The sequence below is a fragment of the Ambystoma mexicanum genome, chromosome 6q (genome assembly GCF_040938575.1).
Source record: "Ambystoma mexicanum isolate Mex_15411 chromosome 6q, UKY_AmexF1_1, whole genome shotgun sequence".
Lineage (NCBI taxonomy): Eukaryota > Metazoa > Chordata > Amphibia > Caudata > Ambystomatidae > Ambystoma > Ambystoma mexicanum.
The window spans coordinates 220,621,061-220,645,952 of record NC_090937.1 but is presented as its reverse complement, the minus strand read 5'-3'; the positions used below and the strand labels follow the sequence as shown (position 1 = coordinate 220,645,952).

Sequence of the window (24,892 nt, the reverse complement as noted above, 5' to 3'; positions counted from 1 at the left end):
TGCTGCTCCATTATGCATGTCCGCTTCCTTGCCACATGCTAATGGTGCGCCCAGGTGTGCTGCTGCTCCACTATGTATGCCCACTTCTTTGCCACATGCAAACGGTGTGCCCAAATGTACTGCTACACCATTATGTATGCACAGCGCCTTGCCATATCCTAATGTTGTGCCTAAGTGTACTGCTGCTTCGCTATGCAAGCCCACTGCCGTGCCACCTACCAAAGCTGCGCCCACATGCAACACTAATATCCCAAATGCCACCAACACCACCCCGGTGGCAGGAAACTTTATACAGACCTGAAAATGCTTTGCGGACTGGGCGTGTAACTGCCTCTATTGCTACCCTTGCTGTGTCCACCCACTCCACAGTCTCGCCCAATGTCACCAACATTGCTTTTGATGATGCTGTTAGGCCCACCACTGTCAAGTATGCCACAGTACTCTGCTCAGCGCCAGATAACATAGTAACTTTGTTAAATACTGCCAAACCAACCACAACTGATACTGATCCTCAGTCACCTGCCAGTCCACCACTAAGGGCGTCAATTAGAACCTCAACCTAGCCAGAACCCCTACCAGCACACCACAAAACTCTTCTGCTGCTATCTGCAAGGTCTTTCCAAGCATAAAAGTATGCTCCCACATAACCGCTAATGCCATGCTCAATTTAGCCTTGATCAATGCCCGATCACTAACCACACATGCCCCTGACATTCATGACCTCCTGACAACAGGCCATCTTGATGCCCTTGCCCTTACAAAAATGTGGCTGCACTCCGCATCAGGCCTGGCACTATCTCTCGCCATGCCTCCAGGGTACACTATCTTCAGGAGCGACAGGCAGAACTCCAGAGGAGGTGGAGTCACCCTCATAGCCAAGGACCACTGACTACTCAACACATCACTTAATGAAAACTGCAACATCCTCTTGCATAAAGTGGCTATCTCTCCCACTAACACCATCTTGTCTACCGCCCTCCCCGTCCTATCCTGACATTTGAAGAAGACCTACTCCATATCTTAGTAGATAACCTAAAGCCCTCTACAAAAGAGATCCTTGTGGGGGACTTCAACCTGGGCCTCAACGACCTCACTGACCTACCAGCCTCCTGTTTAGCTAACTCCCTAACTGCCCTAGGATACCCCCATCACATCTGCAACCCCACACACATCTAAGGGTGCGACCTGGATTGGCTAGAAGACTTCAATTGCCATACATCTGTCAAGGCTGACACTCCCTGTCCCTGGTTGGACCACCAGATTATTGCCTTCACAATCCCTCTCAGTCCGCAAGCCAAACTTCCCACCAAGATGCTACCACCATCTCTGGTCCGCAGCTTCCGCAAGTTAACCAAGAATAGCCACTTATCTTTCCTTGAGGACCTCAAACCAAGCGCCTGGTTGCCCTTCATCCCAAAATCCTAGTCGACCTCAACACCAAAACACTAACCCACACAGTCGGTACCATTGCTCCCCTAGAACCCAAAAAAGTCAAACCAGCAGCTCGCAGTAACTCCTGGTACACCCAGGACCTCTCAGAGCTAAGAACTAAAAAAAGACAAGCCGAAACCAGCTGAATAACAAAACCCTTCCGTTGCCATGAAACAGAACTTCACTAATCTCGCCAAGCAATACAAACACGCTTTTACCCAAGGCAAAGCCTCTACCTTCAACACGAAAATATCCAATGCCGAATCAGATGCCAGTGAACTATTTGCCATCCTTAGGGAACCGGAAGCCCTGGCCTCGCCATTATCCTCTCTGATCAAAGACTCAGCTTGGTGCACTAGCATACAGAATGCCATGTTACTAAAGAATGACATGCTTCGGAAATAATATTTGCCAAACAAGCTATCTTTAAACACACGTGTCAGAGAAACTTTGCCATGCTCTTGCCCACCTCGAATATCCCAGAATGCCCCTTGTTACGGTTCAGTGAAATTACCAGTCAGGAGACCTTATACATCTTAGAAAGTTTGAAACCATGAAGGTGCAACGGGGACGCCTGCCCTGCCCCCGTCATCAACGACTCTGATGAAATATTAGCAATGTTTATCACAGCTTTCATCAACTCCTCCTTCTCAACGAGCGTACATCCATCCTCAAAGAAGCATGGGTTCTACCACTTTTAAAAAAACATCACTCGACCCCACCGTACCTAACAACTATGATCACTGTCCCCTTCCTGATAAAGATACTCGACAGAGCAGCATATGTTCAAATTCAAAAACACTTAGAGACAAACCACATCCTTGGAGTCCATCGGTTAGTCTTCCGCCCAGGCCATGGTATGGAATGAGCACTCCTGGATCTCAAAAACCAGATTGACCACATCAGAGATGAGAATAAACTTGCCCTACTTCTCCTTCTAGACCTCTTGCGGCCTTCGATTTAGTCTACCACAACATACTATGGCACCATTTTACCACGGCTGCCTCCTTACCCCGGATGCGGAACCAAGGATCGCCTCCTTCCTAGAAGGTAGGTTCATTAAAGTTTTCTCTGAAAATGCTTGTGCTGCATCCTCACCTATCAGTTGTGAAGTCCCCCAAGGGTCTTCCGTCTCGCGACTCTGTACACAATATTTACTAAGCTATTCTTCGATCTCCTAGACTCCTTATGCATAGAATATACCAACTATGCTGATGTCACAGGAATTCTCCTCCCTCTCTCTTTTAACCACACCAAAGACGCTGCCACCCTGATCTCAACCTACTCCACCATTCAAACCGGCATGGCTTCCCATGGCCTCTGTCTCAATGACAAGAAAACCAAACTACTCCTCGTTGGGCAATCATTTGTGCAAAATAAAACTGGACCTGATTTATGCAGCCTTCAGCATTGATGGCACCCAAATACTTGTCTCACCGTCAGTTAAGACCTTAGTCTGCCTAGACGCTAAAACTATCACTAAACCGTCAAGTAAACACAGTCTCATCCTCAGCTGCCTACTCAACCAAACTGTTTAATGCTGCCAGACCCTTCCTCTCCTTGTGCAGTGATTGATTACAGATCATCTAAATAATGACCTGCGAGCTGCCATGAACATCCCAAGACCCGAACACAGTTCAGGTGCCCGTAAAGTATTACATTGGCTCCCCATACGAGAAAGAATCCCATTTAAGACACTTACTATTACTCATAGTTGTACAACCAACTCCTCCCCACCCCCACGCTACATGGCACAAATAATCACCAAGGCTCATTCAGCCAGGCCTTCCAGTACCCCACACACCCACAGAGTGGTTTAGCCTAAATTCAAACGTGCCAAAGCAGGAGGGACTAGCTTCCCAGTCATTGCTGCAAAACAATAGAATTTCCGCCCACACATGCTAAGAGCCGAGGAATCCTACTGGGCCTTCTGCAGAGCCCTCAAAACGTGGCTGTTCGCATAACTCAACATGTGAGCACCTATCTGAAAGATGCACTATCATCATTTCTATTCTGTATGTAACTGACATGCATTTGTCTAATTCATCAATGTGTTTCACCGCCTCTCGGCTACATGTAACCGTTCTTTTTCAGCGCTATGATGCCTTAGGATTTGTGTGCCTTATACAAATGCAATAAACAAATAAACAAATAAATAAATAAATAGAGTTGGGTTGTTTGGCCAAAATGTGTTAAGACTTAAAGTAAAGGAATTGTGTTTTATTCTAGCAATATGGGGCTACTCTAGTAGGAGTGCTAGGGGGACATATAGTCACAATAAGAGTACGTATCAGGTATTCTGAAGGGAATGGCACTAAATACCTCAGGCCCCGGTCCTGTTCGGCAAGAGGGGGTACAAGGTGAGCTTGCCCTTGTTACAGGGGAAAGCCAGTGAGGTGGATTCTGGTGAGCTACATGTATGGATGAATATAGCAAATGAACAATGGGTGTCCTGTCCTTGGAGTCCCTCTGCCAGACATTAGACCAGGTTACGAGAGCCTTACCCAGATTCTTTAGCTTACTATCTTTCACAGAGGACAAATATCCTTAACATATCAGTCTCTGTCTTGCCCTGACACAGTCCAGAACCAAAATGCTAGGCAATTCTCCTCTGAACAAGAGTACCAACAGCAACCCCAGACACGTGTTTCGATCTGGTTGGTCCTCATCAGTAGGGTGAACCCGTGCCTCTCTAAGAATAGTGAGCAAGGGGCCATGTCTGGATTCCCCTAGTAACTTAGGGTGCGTCCCAAAGTTACTTAAATATGCAAATTAACAAGGGGGGTCCTGGAAGTGGGGGCTTTCAGGAAGCTATGGTAATGCATGACACATAGCATGATGAAACAGGAGTAACTTGGGGATATTGTAGATGAACACCGTCCATAAAATCAATTAATATTACATGCAATAATGCTATAATACAATACAATGTAATAATAAAAAGTATTCATAAAAAAAGGGAAGGGCATTCAACTAAGCAATGAGAGGGAGGAGGTGTGTGCATTGGCAAGCCGTTGAGACACCGCCTTTAGGGCACTCTTCTGCAGAGCCAATTAATTGAGCTTGGCTGATATGGCTGCAAACACTATAGTTTAACACACCCTTATTGCAAACATGCCCCTGGCAAGCGCTGAAGCCCTTGGATAGGGCCCAGCACACACACAACCCTTTATTAATACAGACCTATAAATACTCTTTGCAGCCTTATCTGAAACTTACAATTATGGGAATGTCGTGCCTTGAAACACTTGTGTATAGGCGCGTTATGAATGCCATATCATAGCATATCATATCATGGTCAATAATACCACCAAGGAGAGAAAGTTCAGATCACAAGTCCCACTGAAGCGAGAAGTAGTCGGCACACCATGCATCCACACAGTCTCCTTTTTGTGTATTAAATATGTCTCAAAGTGCAATAAGCACACATTCATGCAGAGAGCTCTCACTTTTGAGCGCTCTCTTTTTTAAGGACCAAGGCCGATGTTTCGGAAAAGTATATGTCGGCAGCTGCGAAGTGTGCCAAAATCAGTGGCCTCAGTGGTTAGAAAACCACCATAGAAATATCAAACAGAGCCCCATTGCAAGGAAGGGGGGATGCCTAAATAGCTCCATAGGGGCCTGTAATACCGGCACCGGCATTAGTGACAACTAAGACTAAGGGCCTGAATTTAAAGGCGTTTTTCAATGAGATTTTTCCTTTGAAAAACGCTTTTGCAAACCTGGCTCTGTAGCTCTTTTGGTGTGTTAGCCCAGATGCTGATTTACTCCTGTTCCTACTAATTAGTTTAATCGGGCATCTGAATTACAGTCTCTCTACATAATTCACCCACTGAGAAGCGAATCATCTCTAATGACTCTGCCATCACCCCTATAACAATTGTTTAAACATGTTTTTTTAATTTCAAATAGTAATTACATTAGAATCAAAGAACGATATATTAAAGTTCACACGGACAAATTACTAGGACAATTACATCCAAATCACCAAATACAATTAAAAAGATCACACACTTACATGCATCCAATACAATCAATCTCAAAACATTATATGAATTTGATGATTGATTGTATTACCTCTTGCAAGTATATTGTCATATTTTTATATTTTGATGTTATTTAGCTAGTAATGTGTCCTTGACTGTTCGTCTTTGTTTCTAAAGGGACACAATTTTGAAGTAATAAAACCATTGTATAATAATCGGTGTAGAGGCGATGGTGGGATCATTAAAGATAATCCCTTCTGTGTGTAAGAATGATGTAAAGGGGTTGTGATTAAGGTCCCTAAGGGGACTATGTTTTGTATGGTAATGACCTGCACCATTGGAGGCAGAACGTAAATACACGAGAGTTGTGTTAAGGGATTCCCAGCTCAAGCAGATGTCAGAATATGCAGAGCAGACACATGTATGGGCAGATAACCGGGGGTGCACCAGAATGAGGGGCTTTATATTCTCTGCTCTGCTAGTTGGCAAGCTCCCCACTAGCCCACGGGCCTTAATATAGACAACCATCTCCTCTGCCACCCTATACATACGCTCTGCCAGCCTAGACATCCCCAGCTCCATCCTACAAATCCCCTGCGCCTCCCACATATCACCTCAACCATGTTTCATATCCCCCTTTACCATCCTACATATCCTCTTCACCATCCCACACATCCCCTCCACCATCCTGCACATCGCCTGCGCCATCCCACACATCCCCTCCACCATCCCACACATCCCCTCCACTATCCTACGCATCGCCTGCGCCATCCCACACATCCCCTCCACCATCGCACACATCCCCTCCACAATCCTACACATCGCCTGCGCCATCGCACACATCCCCTCCACCATCCCACACATCCCCACCACCATCCTACACATCCCCCTCCACACCCCTTCACCATCCTACACATCCCCCTCCACCATCCTACACACCCCTCTGCCATCCCAGACATCCCCTCCACCATGTTTCATATCCCCCTCCACCATCCTACATATCCTCTCCACAATCCTACACATCCCCCTCCGCCATCCTACACATCCCCTGTGCTAGCCTACACATCGCCTGCGCCATCCTACACATCCTCCTCCACCATCCTACATATCAACTCCGCTAGTTTACAGGTCACGCAGTCATGAAACAAATTCATGGATTCTGTCCTCTTTTAGATGATAAATTCAAGAAGTTGTGAATCCTTCTGCTAAATATTGCTGTCTCAGTGGAAATAAACAGATCTGTTGTCATCAGAGGCCGTATTCAAAAGAGAAGGAACGAGGCTAGTGAAGACCTCCAGGTCCAGCAAACAGTGTCTGTCATGACGGGATGGCAGTGCACACTGAACATTCTTATGGTCAAGTGTACAGAACAAATATTGAAACTAGTTGATATAATGGTGTCTGTAAAATGGAATACAAACACATATCTTGGCTGTGTTTGACACCACATCTGAAAAAAATACCATAAGAAGGTGAGAAAGAGAAATGACTTTAAGAACGCGTGGAGATACTGTTGAAGGACAGAAACAAGGTGTTCTATTCCAAATAACACTGCTCATTGGGATAAGTAGGAGCAGAAGAAGAGCAGTCAATAGCGACTACTGTACTCCTGCAGTTCCGCTTCCCATCCCTACTGCGGCCAATGTCACACGAGTATGGCGGAAACGAGAGGGGACATAGGAGTGTTACACTCAAAGGCAGATCCATGTGTCCACATGAAAATATCTTACGTGACTGGTTCAAGAGGTGTTTTAAAAGTTCAGTTTGTGACAATTCTATCTGCACTTGTTTTATTTTTTCATTAGCACCCTGCCAGGGGAGGGGGATTGGAGGACTTCCAGACAGTCGGGAGGCTCGGAATTGAGTCTTTACGTCATAGTAAAGCCCCCACTCTGAGCCTCGTCTAAAGTGGAAGGCCGGGAATTAAGGTATCGGGAACATTTGCTGTTCCGACACATCTCTGTCATGGCAATGGCACCATGGAAAGAAAGAAGGGACTACATGTAGTTCCATTCTCCCTAATCAATGGTAGCCATCTTGGTTTGTCTTTTTTTGAAGTTGAAAAATGCTAACCATGCTATTTCTCAACTTAAAAATAAACAACTACTAGCATTCTGGTAAACATGCCGGTATACTAATATCAATAAACCCCTCTGGGTGGCGGGCTTTACTGGAGCGGGTAATGCCCGGACTAAAGTTAAAGGCCTTGCATCGCATGGGCTCTTAACTGGCCCAGACATTACCCAGTAAAATTCGCGCCCATCAGGGTTTATTAGTTAATTATTCTTTTCTTTTAAAAAAACTTGAATACGTCATTACACATTTCCTCATGATACCAAACGTTCTCTCCATCATACCCCCAAATTACAAGTCTGCAGCAATATAGTAATGTTAAACAGAGTGAAAAAGTACCTCCTACAAGCATTTCATCCTATTTATATAAAGTTAGGGCAACGTTCCCAATTCATCACTATATGGGCCTGCTGTAGTTTTAGCAAACGTTTGTGTGATTTTTCATTGTACTTAACATCACATGGTTTGTTATTTTAAGTTAGTGGGATATATAGCGTGCACCGCTACCAGTTGCATGGTGTCCATCTCATGTGCCATCCAAGGTACTTGGGGTAAACATAAGGATCCATATTACATTGTGTTATTCTGTCACAGGTCCTCCTCTCAGGGGCGGATACAAAAACACTCACTCAAAATGGCAATGTGATAAGTCGACCACCAGTAAGACTGTCTTAAAGCAGCCATTGCCCATAAAAAAGTCTGTTTTCTTTAAACTCCCCACGTGTTCTGGGCGTGAACATCAAATGCAATTCTCTGTATAGAAAGCATGGAAATAATGAAGATCTTTTCAACGTTCACCCGGCGGGCTAGCGTTCTGTACAGGCCATCAAGCGGCAGATGCCACATAATACCATAACACATATATCCAGTACTGCATGCATTGGGAGTCACAGCAAGGTGCCATACCTGGCTTTATATCAGTCACTCCTGGTCCAACGCTCTCCACGATCCCTGCTCCCTCGTGACCAAGAATCGAGGGGTAATTGTAATTGGTTACCATTCCTTCCATTGGCAGCGTGTCTGTGTGACAAATGGCGGTGGCCAAGATCTGTGGGAGGTCAAACAACAGCACGTGCATTACTTGAGGAGAACAACACAAACATCTGCGATAACCAAAGGCATGCTTGATTTCTAGGGACCACTAGTGAGATTGGTGAAATCCAGCCATTGCATATCTGCCCAGAAGGGGCAGCTGGTGCCAAGATTGGGGTAGCAGTTGCGACAGCTAGCTACCTCGAAACTGTTGGAAAGCAAGATATATTTTAAAATATGACCCATCACATGATTCATTTCCTATAGAGAGATTGAATTACTCAAATAAATATGCAAAAAGACATATTAAACTTAGCAAAGTGAGGTGAAATATATTGCCGGGCCAAGGTTTATTCGAACAGACCCATGTCTATGACTGAACTCAGTCTTGAGTCATGTCTGCCATTGAAGGAGGAATTCAGTGAATACAATCACAAAAAATAGTTCTAAAATGCTGGGGCTTGTTGCTGTGCCACCCTCACCTGGCATTTGGCAAGCCAACCTCATATGCACTATGAAGAGGGATTGTCTTAATTTCCTTTCTATAATGGGTAACCACTAAAATCCCAGGCTTGGTTGTAGACCTCACTGGGTTGCTGACAGTTTGTGAGTGCTGGTAGCTAAGCCACAGTGTCCTTTTTCAAAAGTGATGTGTGGACTCCTCTGAATCCCATGGTGAGATTTGGGTAGGTACGCAAGTTCCCACAGACTTTTCTTCCAGGCTGAATTTGCCCAAATGTCCTTTAAGAGCCATACATCTTCAGAGAACATGGGAGGAATGTGGGCAGGTTCAGTCAGATTTGTGGAGAAAAAACATACAAGAAAGAACTTAAAAGGTTTCAGTTCAGGAAGGGAGAGAATTATTAGGGGAAAGTGGGGTGTTGCAGGAGGCTGGGGGTGTAGCACAAGGAAATGAATTCAGGTCAAGTTGGGAATGTTATCCAAGTAGGACAGCAGATTTTGTTTTTGTATTAAATCTTTTTTGCATTAAATCTTTTATTTGAAGTTTCAAAATAGAACAAAATGACCATACCCACAGCTCAATCCTCTGCTAATCTGGCATGATGCACCCCTCCCAGGAGGGTGTGCACACAGCATAGCACACATTAAAAACACATGAAGAACAGAACAATAACATGGAAGCCTTGGCAGTCCCACACTTGTATCACACACCTCCATTGTTCTGTCTTGGTACCAACAGCTAACACCCGTAATGTCTGAGCCACACCTGAGGAGCAATCGAGCAACCCCATGGCTCTCAGACTTTTAGGACAAGTGAAGACCCTGTTATGAGTGCCAGAATACAACACAAAACTCCCTCATCTCGCACAAAATGACTGCACGTCATCATCTGAAAGGTATATAATCTTCTCTGTCGCAACCAGCGACCACATCCATGCCCACCAGTCCTCCACAGTAGGCGGTCTCAGTGACTTCCAGCAAGCAGATCATGTAGCTTTGCTTCAATTCGATTGAGTGAGCATAATGTCTCTGTCCAAAACGGGGTGAGCTTGGGTCAACACCACCGAATGTGCAAATAATGTCCAGCCTCCTCACATCCCCTTCAACTCAATCCTTCCTCTGCTCATGTGTTTTAGTTTATCTGGGGTTAAATAACCTCTAGCTAAGAATTTGAAACCTCTGTCTGCATATTCCACACTCCTGGTTGAGCCCTTTTACCCTCACCAGGTTTCCTTCCAATTCCGTAAGGGAACCTCTGCCCCCAACTCCTTCAGCCAGGCCTGCACATTTGGAGGCAGAGTCTCAACCCCCTTGTTGCCTAGGCCGAAATATAAATGTGAAATGAGTTTAGTAGAGTCACTAGGTGACAGAATAACCCTCTCAACCAAACCCAGTCATCGCCCTAGTGGCCCCCTTCCTATAGAGTGGTTGCATCGCCCAATATTGGAGCTGCCAATATTGGAAGATGTCCTTCCCATTCATTGCAAACATACCCTTTCAGGATGCGAAGGACCAGATTTGGCCACTGTCAAACATATGTGCTATAAATTTGCACCCACCCGCTCTCCAGTTAGCAAAGACAATCCACTGGTAAGCTGGTTGAAAGCTATAGTTCTAGTGAATTGGGGTGCATGGGGAAGGGAAGAAAGAGAGACCCAGACCTATCACCGCCGTGTCCCTTACCTGCATAGTCACCCCAGTGGAGGGTAATTCATATAAACACAGAGGTCTCTCCTGCTTCCAAAGCCATGGGTTGTACCTGAGCGGTTTGCCTGCGACATCCATCTCAACCCACTCAAGCATGATTCGTAACTGTGCCACTTGGTAGTATCATCTTATGTACGCCAGTGCCATCCCACCCTCATCTCTAGGTCTACATAAAGTGGCCCTAGCAGTACCGGCCCTCCCATTTTTCCATACATACTCCAGGATATCCCATTGACCCTTTTGTAACGTACAAGCTGAGATAGCAACTGGGAGTGCCTGAAAATTGTATACCAAACGAGGCTTGATGTTCATCTTAACTGTGGCCACCTTACCAAACCACGACATAGCCTTTAACCCAGAAAAGATGAGGGATCAAGGCTTCCTCCCCCAAAAGTGTCAAGATCACGTTATCTGCAAACAACACAATCTTGTGAATACTACCATTGTATTGTATGCCTCGCATCTCCTCCACAGTCCTGATTCTCACCGCCAAAGGCTCCCCTGCAAGAGCAAACAGTAACAGCGAGAGAAGACATCCCTGCCTAGTACCCCTAGAGAGAGCAAAACCTTCAGACAAAACCCCATTTGTAGCAACTCTAGTAACTGGGCACTAGTATAAAACAAATACTCCCCTAATAAAGCCCTCCCCCATATTAAACCCAAGAAGGGCTTCGCAGAAAAAATGCCATTTGACCTGGTTGAGCGCCTTTTTAGCGTCCAATCCCAGAATCAGTGACAGGGTGCCCGTTATGTGTGCAATAGCTACTAAATCAACAATTTTGCGCACATTATCTACCCCTTGCTGCCCTTGTACAAAGCTGGCTTGATCGCTCGCTACCGAAATAGGAAGGACTTTCTCAATCCTAGTCCTCAGAATGTTAGTGTAGAGTTTAATGTCAGTGTTAAGAACCGCTATAGGCCTGTAGGATGTGCATACATTGGGATTCTTGCCCGGCTTTGCAATTAACAATATTTTAGCCTCCCCCATGGATCGAGCCACAAAGGCCCGGGAAAGCTTTGTATTAAATAGGCTATGAAGCGTGCCTAGTAAACGGGCCGTGCCTTCCCCACTCTCAGCCATGAGATCACTTCTAGGATTTCCTCCTTTGTGATTCCTTGTTTGAGTTGAGCTTTCTGCTCCGCTTTAAACTGGGCAAAGATACAATTATGCAGAAACTCCTTTTTCTGGAAAGGGTCAGGTTGTTTATTCGTATATAGGGTCTTGTAGAATTTGTTGAACTGTGCTAATAACTCTTCATCTTCATACACTACCTCTCTGCCCCCCCTCATAACTCCTGAAATTCGACCTGAGCTAATCCTCTGCTTAATCTTCCAGGCTAAGATCCTCCCTACCTTGTTACCTTTCCTAAATATCTTTGCTTAGAGCATATCATGGAAAACTCATCCCTGGCCATCTCTAGCATGTTGATTTTCCTCCTCAGCCCCTGAAGGGTGCAATAGGCCTTACATGAGCCTGTCTCTCCATACTCAGTGTCTGCTCCTTTCTTATTTTGTTGGGTGCCACAGCTTTTGCGATCAGGATGCCCCTAACGAATGCCTTTAATGCGTCCCAACTCAACATCTCCAGGACCTGGCCCTCTGGGTTGGTGGAGGAGAAGTCTTCTCCATCTCTTCCTGCGCTATGTGTTCTTTAAGAGGGGATGGATTTATTTTCCAGGCCCTGTGCCCTGGATTCCTGGAGGGAAGATCTATGGTCATTAGTACCGGGGCATGATCCGAAAAGTCAATCGTACCAATGCTCACTTTTTTCACCCTGGGCACTAACTCATGTCCAACCTAAATATAGTAAATTCTAGAATATGTACAGTGTCTATGTGAGGAAAAGTTTAGTCCCGTACCGTGGGATGGGTAGGCTGCCACATATCAACCAAATTAGAGTCCGCAATCAAGGTCCTCAGAACGTCTCATTTCGTCCCAATTTCTCCTCTTGTACTCATCCCAATTGGGATCCATGAGCAGATTAAAGTCCCCTCCCACAATTATACAGCACGTTGCAAAAGGACAGCACATTTAAAACTGCCGTGAGATAGCTCAGTGGATTAATGCACCTAGTGCACAGTTCTATGTTTAAACTACAGTCCCAGGTTTGACAATCTAAGACACTCATCCTTCTGAGGTTGATGAAATGAGTAAAGTTGAAGTGGAGAATTGTAAGCTTACGTGTCAGAGCAGCAGAGTAAGGGCCTCATTACACGGAAGGCGGTATTAGCACATGGACCAAGGTGCTATTAGCTATTAGCTATTAGCACCTTGGTCCATGCCGGTAAAATACCGGCACCGCCTTGGTGGAAAGGGGAATTACCGCCCTATTCCAAGGTTGGCAGGGCGGTAATTCCCCCTTCCACCACTGCCCTTCCCCATTCCCATTTTTGCCCCATAGGGCATAATGGGAATGGGGAAGGTGCTAATTACGGCACCGCAATTTTGCGGTGCCGTAATAAGCACCAAGGTCCCTTAGCGGGTTGGTTTTTAACGCCTGCAAAAAGCAGGCGTTAAAGCACCAATCCGCTAAGGGACCTCGTAGTAAGGCGGTAATGGTTAACGGTCACCGTTACCATTAACGGTGACCACTAACCATTACCGCCTTCCGTGTAATGAGGCCCAAAGTCTTATGTCTGTCATCCCATGTCTGCTTATTTTATCATTCTGTGGTTGACACATTGTGCATTACTGAGGTTATAATATTGCAATATAAAGAATTCACAACACACTTGGGGCCTCATCACCAGTTGGGTGAAGTAGGAAAATGTGTCGGTAACGCTATTATCAGAGCACTTACTGCTCCCCACAAAATCTCGAGTTGGGTGGAAAGTGGGTGTTTTACCTCCAGCTTTTTGCTGGAGGTAAAAATCACTCTTTTCCACCAATTCTTGGCGCTATTAGCATGGCGCTAATTGCGCCGGTGCTAATAGTACCAAGAAACCGAATGAGGATTTACCTCCCCACTGTAACTCGGGATCAAGCGCAAATTGCACCAGACCAAGTTGAGGTAACGCTAATAGCGTTGGATTGTATTCCAGCGCAATTAGCACCAAGATACCGCCCAACTCACGATGAGGCCCTTGGACCTCTGAAAAGGCCAATAGGCCTGACGAGGAGTCAGTCATGCATTGGGGGTGCATGAAGTTTCATCCTGCTGAGTTTGCTTTCATGAGGAATCCGGAGGTTATTTATTTAATGAAAAGGGAGACTACACGCCTGCAGGTGAATGAGCTCAGAAAGGCCAGTAGGGTGGAGGTAGAGTCAGCCACATGTGAAAAATGCATGACTTAGATTCTGACAATCTTTAAATGAATACATCCAGTCAGGTAAAATTGCAATATTATCTGTTCTGCACCTTGGAAAAAACACATAAGCTATATCTACAGCAGTGGCAGTCCAACCATTTAATGCAGAGCCACCCCTTGAGTAAAAATGATGCTGCTGAGCCACCCCCCTGAGTAAAACTATTATTGCTGCGCCCCCAATTCCCCCAGATGACATATCTGTTATATTTTCTATTAAAAGTGGTCATCATACTCCTTTTTGGAAGAACCCCATGGCCACCTGGACATCATTCAGCCCCCTAGTGGGGCCAGCTCCACAGAAAGAAACCAATGGGAGCAGTGTGTGCCATACATGATCCTGACACTAATGTCTGCAAGGGGGCTCGCCAGTGCATTATTTGTGCTGCACTACATTCCCTGGGAATTCATAGACCACTTTTGTAAATAAGTTGCATATTTCTTAAAGTAATGCAAATAATAAAATGTATCCCCCTCTCCTCACCTTCCCCTGGAAACCTAATGCCTCGAGAGCTCTGGTCCTCTCCAGACTGGACTACTGCAACAACCTTTTCCTCAGTCTGCCTAACTTCTCCATTCACTCCCTTCATCTAATCCAGAACAGTACTTCAAGACTTATCCTTGGCCTCGAACCCAGGGACTGCATCTCTCCAGCCCTAAAATCTCTACACTGGAACCTGGTTGCTGTGAGGATTAAGTTGAAGACCTTCTGCATCATCCACAAGGCTTTATGGGGCCTGGGACCCTGCTACATCCATCTCTATCTCCCTAAATACCTCACTGCTAGAGCCCTTCGGTCGTCTAGCTCCAGCTCTCTGCAGACCAGACGTTTTTCCAAGCAGAGAGTGGGGGGGGGGTAGATCTCTCTCCTCCGCAGGTACCTCCCTCTGGAATCCTCCCTGCCCCCGCCAGACTTAAGCCGGATCTCATGTTAAGTTCTGGAAACTACTCAACACCTTCTTTTTCTCTTCTTCCTTCCCTCTCCCCCTCCCTGCTAATGTCCTTGTCTGCCCTTGACTGACTCCTTCAGAGTCTTACAGGGCACAAGGCCCCCATAGTCCAGTCTACCTCTGCACTTGGTCTACCCTGACCCACCCCCCCTCAACCTGCACTTGCCCTTTTGTACCCCTCCCCCTGCACTATCCTGGCTGGGCCTGCAACCTTGTTGCCCATCCAGCCCCTTACCTTGCACCTAGCTCATGGACTTTCCTTTCCCTGTATTCTCTGCTTTCCCTTGGCTCTGTCCACTGGGCCTCCCCTCCACTCGATTTCTCTCGGGCCCCTATGCCCAGACCGGCACCTCCGCCCCCTCCCCTCTCCCCTGCACGTCTTGTTTCTGCACTTGCACGATCTGAATGTCACAAGGCCTAGTAGGATTATTTTTGTTGTGTCCCTGTTCTGAACTTCTGGCCTATTCCATTAACTTTATACTTTATTTTCTTTGAACATGTGCTGGCATGAAAAAGTCTGAACTCTTTAGCCCAATATTTACTACATTTCATCAGTACAAACCATCAAAATCAAGACCTAAATCGGTCACCTGAATCTATTCATTGTTCTACCAAAAGCAACCCAGCTGTCATCAATGAAAATCATGAGATTCAGGGTTCAGACTAATGTATGCCTTCAGACGTCTGGCAGCCCATCGCCAGGTTTGGTGGTACCATCGCCAGGAGTAGGCATTCAGTTATCCCTTAACTCTGTGTCTTGCATTGCTCCAGTCCCCCTACCTTGCTGACTTCACTACTATTGACCCTGATGCTGAAAAGCAATTCCCTCAAACGACTTCCAGAAAGGCACTCTCTTCCACTTGCCCTTCCACCACCCATCCCTATCTAAGCTAAGTCCTACAAGGGTTCGTTTTTTTTCCATTTGTAAAGGCAGATATCAATGCTAAAAATCAGGATTAACATCTCTTACATTTAAAATCCAATTTTTACCAGCCAAAATTAAAGGTAGGCATATAGTAGACGCAGGGTCTAAGAGTAATTTGACTATAAGAAGCAGGGGGAGTTACGAATGATGAAGGTCAATTTCCATTCACCTTGGGTGGTCCAATAACAGGGCAGCCCGAATGGACGCCCACACAGCCCATTGCGTCTTCCCTTACAAGCGACTCAGAAACTCCTACAGGTAGTGGCAATATTGAGGTTTATTGTCGGTGTATAGGAGCAGCAAAAAGATGCTGAACATTTGGTGACGTTTTAATATTTTGACTAGCAGTTGGTCAACTATTGCAGGTCTTTCATTTTGCTGGAAAACCTTTTCAAAGTCGACAACACTTTGCTAAGCATTCAGTGGACCAAACCAAAAAGTATTGGCTCACTCCCAAAAGTAAGTGGTTGGCTGTGAACAGATTAACACACCCACAGTGCATACATTCAACTGAACAAAGGTTGAGCACTTGGCTCAGGCCCAGAGCACGCACAACCCTCTATTAATACAGGTTTACAAGTTAGCATTCCTGCTTTAGCCAACTCCTATTCTCTAGGGCAGTAGAAAGGAAAATTCCACCTTCAACACTTAGATTACACATCAAATTGAAGTGTTTGGTATAGTGAACACACCGAATGGTCATTGAGTCTTTTTGTGTAGAATACATTTCTTAATGTACAATCAGGCCACTTTCATGCAAAGAAGACTCTCCTTTCAGAATGTTCACGCAGAAGGCCACTCTAGGTGTCACAGGAGTCAGTGAACACCTTGAAAAACTCTCAATAGGTAACAATTACTTTCAAGAAGTAACTCTGACTTACTCTTCACTTTCTCTTCTATTTCCATGAGGAAGTTAGAAGTAAGTCAGAGTGGATGTATACTAACTGACCTTTTCACAATTGACCTCGGGAGAATTTACCTCGGGAGAATTGACCTAATTTAAAAGGTCAATTAGGACATATATGCGGGGGAAACCCCCTGCAACACCCCACCCAATCCAAAACCCCCTGCATCCCCACCCAATCCCCTTATACTATTTATAATCCAAAACCAACCCAATACATATATTCAATAACTAAAATAATATAAAGGTCAATTGTGCAGAAGGTCAATTAGGACCACTATAATTAGGTCAATTAGGACAAAATGTCAATTATAAAAGGTCAATTTGGGTAATACCAGTCAGAGTTACTCAACGTCACTTCATTGTAAAGCAGACTGCTATCGATATGAGTAAGCCAAAAGTATATCTGAGTAACTACAGATAGCATTTTGGGGACTCAGCCCCTATAGTACCTTCTTCTCATGAACCCTATACATATGTACCCCAGCCATGCGGATATTAGATATTATAACAGTGGACCTCTTTCAATTCACATCTTTTTTTCACCGAAAATGTTTCTGTTTTCCACCTAATAAAAAAAAAAAACTAGCAATAACATTTAGGTATAGAAGAGATTGCCACATTCATATCATACTCTCCCAACATATATTAACTTTTTTTTCTCCACATAATGGGCGACCAAAACTCAAAATAGGTTCCCTTTAAAAAATGATGATGGTGAGTGCATCCTTTCTGACGTTATTTGATATAACTGGGTTATACTTTCTCCTGATTAGGCAGTGCTCTGTAATTAAGAAGCAATTTCTATCTTTTCTGTGTTGTTTTTATTATGTATATCACCAACAATTGAGGTGTACTGAGTGGGCCTGATTGAACTGGCCACTAAGCACATTACTCTGAGTAGACTTCAATGGTAATCTCCAATGTGAGGGATCTGTAAGAATTTGTCGTTCTTACCTCATATAAAAAGTTATATTTTTATATGAATGCCTTCTTTGATGTAATCTCATGCCTCCTTCAGTCTTGTATAGGTACCACGCGCCATACAATTGTGGTTGCTCCTAAAGCAGACAACATTATTTGATTGTAGGGATGGGCGGATGTAGGGTCTATGGGCTTATTATAGGATCTAAGAAAAGACATACAGATTGGGAAAACCCTCTGTTTTGACACCAGTGCCTGCGAGCTAGAGTCTTCTTCAATGTTTGAGAATGTGCATGGGCAGTGTTTATATATGTATTTGTTTACTGCATATGGTATAGTGGTACTTTTTGTTGAATTTATTGTTTCAATTATTCAACTGTTTATAATGTGATGGTCTTTTCAAGTTTGTTATTCATATTGCACTAGGTCAATCTTCCTTTTTTGTAAACCTATATGAAATGTGTTTTATATGTTATTGTGAATACATTGTACTTTTGTATTTGAGGTGAGGAGATCAATTCAGCATTGCCTTGAGTAATATGAGGGATAAGTATTGCTCTTCTGTTGTGTCATACTTGTCACTGGCAGGTGTTTTTGAAATTACTTTCAGACATTTCTTTGTTTACCTTTTTTATCTCCTTTCCTTTGTGACTACTAATGTTGGCGAGCACAGACATAAATGGAATTAAATGAGAAGATTTCCAATTAGATCATTTTAAATTGGTAAAAATGAAAGATTATAATTGATTTCAATTTCCCTGTCTACATAAGGCTTCTCCTTCTCCTCATTTGGGGAAGGGCTGCTTGCAAAGCCTCTCCTCTTGACCTTGCTAAGCTATCTTGCTTCTTGACACTGCTAAGCTTTTCTGGTGCCTTTTTGGAAGGGTCTGGTTGCACAGCCCCACCTATTGACCAATCTTCTACCTGATTTGGAATGGGTTGGTTGCAGAGTCCTTCTTCTTGACATTGCTAAGCTTCTCTGGTCTCTTTCGGTGAGGGACTGGTTGCTGAGCCTCACCGCTTGAGCCTACTAAGCTTCTCTACACTTGATTTGGAATGGGTTGGTTGCAGAGTCATGCTTTTTGACGTTGCTAAGCTTTTCTGGTCCCTCTTGAGGAGGGACTGGTTGCAGAGCCTCATCCCTTGAGCCTGCTAAGCTTCTCTGCACCGATTTGGAAGTGATTGGTTGCAGAGTCTCGCTTCTTGAGGCTGCTAAGCTTTTCTGGTCCTTTTGGGGGGACTGGTTGCATCGCCTGACAGCTTGACCCTGCTAAGCTTCTCTGCAGCTCATTTGGGAAGGGGGTTATTGCAGAATCTTGCCCATTGACATTGCTAAGCTTCTTTGCTCTCATTTGCAAGAGCAATGTACCATAACAGCAACAATGATTGAGTACAAGTGTAGATGAAACAGTTTGTGCCTGCTTCCACAAAAGCAAAAAGCCTTCAAATGGTCCTTATTTTTTGCATACGCAAGCATGAAGGCTGTTATTGCAGAGGCTGTGCTGCAATGCGTACTTTATGAATTATCAGTTCAGTTCTGTTTATTAAAAAAAATATATTTATTGCATTTTAATTACAAAAAAACAAACCCTCATTCATGCAACATTGCAACTGAGTGTGCACAAAAAAGTATTCAGATTAACCCTACATTTGCCAATCCCAACTTCCCCATCTCCATCCACCCACCCCGTCTGATCTCCCTCTGTCAGCCCACATTTCTCAGCAGCCATAAAAGCAAGACCAGCCAGCTTCTATCCTGAGTCTCACGGCACCATCAGCACCTCTACATCTCTACTCATCTCTGCACTACCCTATCTTCCTGATCCGTACTTTTAAAGGTTTCTGGTTGGAAATCTTGTACAACTTCAATAGTGGTTCCAGTAGCACTCTGCGTCCTTTTTTGCACATAGGCAAATCTTAGAAATCTCACCAACCATCTGCAATTTAGGCGATCTTTGAAGACCCTTCTTTTTTAGGCCACAGTGTATTGTTCGCCCTGTGATTTTCCAGCGCCAAGATACCTCCGGGTGATAGTGCTCTTTATAAGCATTGATAACATAACATAACATAGGCAAATGCAGGCACAACTAATTCTGCTCTTTGCTATAGGTGGCCTTGGTGATGGTGGTCACTGATGCAAATGTTCACCCTTCAATAAATATATTGCCTAAAATGTGTAGGGTTCTTGCAGGGAGCTTTGAGCGGTCGCAAATATCTTGAGAATTGACACAGGAAATCATCTTAAGGAATCTGCTAAAAAAAGAGCCTGCAAACAAGCCCACACACTGGAACATTCAGTATCCATGCTGACAGTAGGATAAGCCATGTTTCCTATGTCAAGCATGCCGCTGCGTCACACATCAGCCATCACTGCATGTTCACCTCCAGTTCAGAGCCCCGTGAGCAAAGCTACATGTACAACAGCTACATTTCATACTGAAAGCACCAGCAGTTTACACCAAAACATCAATGGCAGAAAAACAAAACAATACAACAGGGGGGGGGGTTTGTTGCACAAAGGCTGCAGCTTATAACAATCCTCATGAATTGTGTTAACAAAAAATGATAGGAGGGCTCGAAGAGCACAATCCGCCTTTTTTGTTGCATTCATTTCAATTAAATTCTATAAAAGGATTTTGTTCCTGACGGATGTCCAAGTTCCTTGCAATCTGAAACTAAGGCGGCAGATCCCAGATCAAGAAAGTTAAAATGGAAGTCGTTTCTGAAAGGGGCGGGTGCGGGTGGGTTGAGAAGTAGGGAGATGGGAGGGTCCCACTGTTTGGCATGCAGAAAAAGATCTGAAACATACTCGAACTCTGCAAAAACCACAACAGTGGCAAGGCTTCGGGTCACATTTTCAGTGCTTTTAGGTTTTTATATTGTGACGCTAAATGATTTTCAATTTCTGTTAGGGTGAGTTTTTGATATCAAAATGTAGCTTTAACTTTTTGGTTTTTCATATATGCTGATAACCTTTTGGATGTTATTAAAATTCCACATGCACCTGTCACAATATGCCCTAAATCATTTGAAACATGATTTAAAATTCATATGCAGGAATTAAAAGTGAAAAAAAAACAATGTAACATAAATGAACAGTCAAATGGGGTCACCCCCGTGAATAACTCGCAAGCATGGACAGGAAGAAGCTCATTCTGGCAGTTCTGCTGGTACCTTAATTCGGACTTCATGGTCCTTGGGTGGAGCCACTTCAATCTCCTCAATGGTTAGAGGCTGATGGGGTCCCCAGCAAATTGCTGCCCGACATTTAATGACCTGTGAAAGAAATAAGGTCACATAAGTATACAAGTATCAGCCACCAGCGCCAACATGTAATATACACTTAATTATATGGAGAGATACAGAATAAAGCCACCATTCCGGATAAGTAACTGGCACACTTCATGTCCCAGAAAGCACCATGCTTTACTCTGATAGATGTTGAGATTCGCCAAAGAAACCAATGGGGATCCCATCTTTGTAGAACATTCCACAAAGGTTTGAGGAGACTTTGAAACTCTTCCTCCACTTTGATAAGAATAGCTGAGATTGACGAATAGAAAATGTAAAGAAGCACATTAAAGCTGTTAAAAAGGAATCCATGTCAAGTCTTACACCACAAAACATTGATTTTTCCAGACACGGGGTGCAATGTTGTAATATTTGTTCTGCTTTTTTTTGTCAAATTACTAGTTCCACTTAAATGTTCTCACGGGGTAGATTGGTCATGACCACGCACAGAACCCATTTCAGGTGGTCCTATTTACCAAATCAGTTACTCTCTGCTTCCTCCCTTTGGGCCTAATTCTCAGAACGTTTAGCGTGGAGCAAAGTGACTTTGCACTGCAAAATAAAACACTTTGCACCGGGCATAATTCACGGAGTGGACCAAAGTGACTTTGCACTGCAAAAGTACGCTTTGCAGTGCACAAAATGGGCCTAATTCCCTTTAAAAAGTAGCCAGTATCACAGAATTGGGGCCTAATTCATGGAACTTTTAGAGCTGAGCAAAGTGGCTTTGCACTGCCAAGAAACACGTTCCACCAGGCCTAATTCACAGAGCTGTGCAAAGTGTACTTGTGCAGCGAAAAGTCACTTTGCACTACAAAAGTACTCTTTGCACCACGCTAAATGGACCTAATTCGCCAAAATAGCACTACGTAACGTGCACTTAGTCCTTTTTTGTGTGAATCAGCCACATTTAGCGAAGTGCAAAGAGTACTATTGCACTGCAAATTGACTCTGCTCCACAAAAATACACTTTGCACTGCTCTATGAATTAGGCCCGGTGCAAAGTGTATTTCGGCAGTGCAAAGTCACTTTGCTCCACGCTAAGCGCCCGATTCATGGAATTTTTAAGGGCCCGATTCATAGAATTTTTTGCACGTTCAAAGTGACTTTACACTGCCGACACAAACCCCGATTCACGGAACTGTGCAAAGTGTGTTTTTGCAGTCAGTGCATAGTCATTTTTGCAGTACAAAATGACTTTGCACAGACTTTGCACTGCTAAAATACACTTTGCACAGTTCCATGAATCAGGGTTTGTGGTAGAAAATTCCATGAATTGGGCCCTAAATGTTCTGTGAATTAGGTCATTTGTCTCTTCCATTTTAAATCTCTGACTACACATCCCACAAATCCCCAAAAAAGACAGGACTGTATGACGTTCTCACTCATGGAATTGGGGAACTTGAGCTCTATGCCATTATCTAAGTGAAGGCTGGGTTTATGGGAGGAGTGGGAATAGGTCTGCGGGGCTGCACTTTGCAGACAGCGCCACATTCTTTTTACTTGCTCAGGGGCACACCCTGCTTTTTCCGAGTAGAAGACGCTCTGGGAGGTATGTGAACTGTAAACTCGGCTATAGTGTTGATGTGTAAAGCCTGAAGAAATGCAAGCGTGCAGCTTTAAAGTCAAGAGGCGGATTAACTGTACTTTAGAGATGATCCCAAGATGATGAGAGATAAGCAGAGAAACAAATGCTGGCCGTGCTGGCTTGGCACTCGATTGTTCATTAGCTACTGTGCATATGTGCATGAAATTGATGCCAAGGATTACACAAGTATAAACACAGAAGAACGCTTGAAAAAGCAGTAGGAGATTTTGAAAGAAAGGGGCCCATTAATCAAGCAGCATGAACTGCTGACAGAATTCACTGCGCACACATTCAGCCATTGTGTGCCTTTGCCACTGTTTCTGCATCAACAGCCAGGCTTCAGCCAACACCCACTCATGAAACAAATTAGGGCTATTTTAAAAGGAACCCTCAAGAAGAGAATATGCCAGTAAGGCTATGGATCGGTAGGTTGTCCGGCCAATAAATGTTTTAGAATAGCCTACAATATATATTATATGGTGACCGTCATCAACATATAGTTCAAATGGATTTGCGAAAATTATGTCTGATATCTTTAATTAGTTAATCATTAAGTATTTATAATGCACCTATACAGAAAATGGTGTTTGAACCATTGAATGCTTCTGAATGAAATTGCCAACCCTACTGATGGAAGGAAATTGGTGCTAATCCAGGTTAACAGTTCAAAAGATATAAAGGGTGGAAAAGGGTGTGTATCACATTTTGCAATGCCTTCCCCTAAGCAAAGTGCATAGTTTTGAGGTACCCGCCCAGAATAAACCACTTGATGAATTTTAAACAAGTTTGATTCAAAAGTGTAAGGAAGCATGGGTGCGCAGTTGCACTGAACGGAACAGAAATGGATCTACAGTCTTCATACAGTGAACCACGGATTCAACATTTCCGTGGAATGGAACAAACTTATTTGTACATGAAGATCTCATGAACGAGAGTTCTCCTTTAGGAGTATAGTATTCGCTATATTCTTTGAGAAGTGAGGGCTGATTTTTTTTTTATAAAATAGCCCGCCACACAAACCCCCCCTCTCCTCTTTTCTGTCCCCCTCTTTGGGGTGAGGAGTAGAGGCAGGTATCAGGGACTAGTGGCACCGGTCTGTCATAATGCTGTCTGAAGTGGATAGTTGCCTAATCACATGTGGCATGACTCTTAGTGCCCTGGCTTGTTCAGGGCACCGGTTTTGAAGTTACCTCCAGGGGCATTTGTGAGCTGATACATTTGATAATGCATTTTTTACTGACTCTGCACATGGACCGTGGATTACGCAGAGGTTATAGAACTTGCAAAGCGGCTTTAACAATAGCCCAATCCTCTCGCGATTAGTCCTGTTTCTATGTCCATACACCAACACTGGCCAATATTTAACCAAGCATTCACGGGCGTTCTGTTTAGATGCCCGGAGAGAGTGCCATTGATTGTGGTGTCATGAACGGTCTCATGAAGGTAAGAGCTGTGCTCATAATCTCAGAGATAGAGATATAATGAATAGAGTATGACTATCAGATACCTCTATTTTACTGCCGAGATTCAGAATAGTCATTACTCACAGTTTGGTTTTAATGTGGGATATACGTTAGTTGGTACTTTGGTCTGTATAGATATATACAGGCACAAGAAGGACGCCTGAGCCGATAAAGATTTCTCTAGCTTGCCCAGCGGTCTGCTACGAGCCAATCTGATAGTCAGTAGGTCATCCAAGTAGCTAGACATGGACATATGAGTCTACATTTAGTAACATACAGCGGTGTCCAGTCAACTGGTCGAAAAAAAACTGGTCGACTGCAATTTGGTCGACGCAATTTGGTCGAAAACCAAATGGTCGATTTTTTTTTTTTTTTAATATATTTATTTTTCGGGTTTTCCTTTAGTAAAAAAAGGGGTTTTTAGAGAAAAAAAGGGTGTTGGGGGGGGACCCCCCCAAAAAAATGAAAAAAAAGGGTTAAAATAAAAAATAAAAAAAATTCGACCATTTGGTTTTCGATCAAATTGGTTCGACCATTTGTCTGGTCGACCAATTTTTTTCGACCAAATGTCTGGCAACCCATACAGCTACTACAGGTTTAACTTTATCAAGATTACCTACTGAAAGCTGCTTGTTTCTTTCCCATATTAGGTCATAGGATCTGCACACAGAGGGAAACGTGACATTATTTTGCATACACTGTGATAGAACTCAGTGCATGTAACACTAACGAGGTCATCAAGATTATCACTGCAAGTGGTAAGTGGATTTCTAATTTTCAATTTCACTGCATGATATTAACTAGATACGCAGTATTTGACCCTCACTATTAGGGGTCCATCTTTTCAGAGG

General features: G+C 44.0%; 1 protein-coding gene and 1 long non-coding RNA gene across 2 annotated transcripts in view; one reads left to right on the top strand and one right to left on the bottom strand.

Annotated features, from left to right (window-relative positions):
* The window catches only part of LOC138515908 (uncharacterized), a 125,015-nt gene that overhangs the window by 37,927 nt on the left and 62,196 nt on the right, over nucleotides 1-24,892 (top strand). The window lies entirely within an intron of this gene.
* The window catches only part of LOC138515906 (alcohol dehydrogenase 1-like), a 75,962-nt gene that overhangs the window by 33,654 nt on the left and 17,416 nt on the right, over nucleotides 1-24,892 (bottom strand). The window contains exons 2-3 of the mRNA XM_069630668.1: nucleotides 20,874-20,975; nucleotides 8,397-8,538 (exon numbers count right to left, since the gene is read on the bottom strand). Of these exons, the coding sequence (XP_069486769.1) occupies nucleotides 8,397-8,538; nucleotides 20,874-20,975 (244 nt within the window). The remainder of the gene's footprint in view (nucleotides 1-8,396; nucleotides 8,539-20,873; nucleotides 20,976-24,892) is intronic.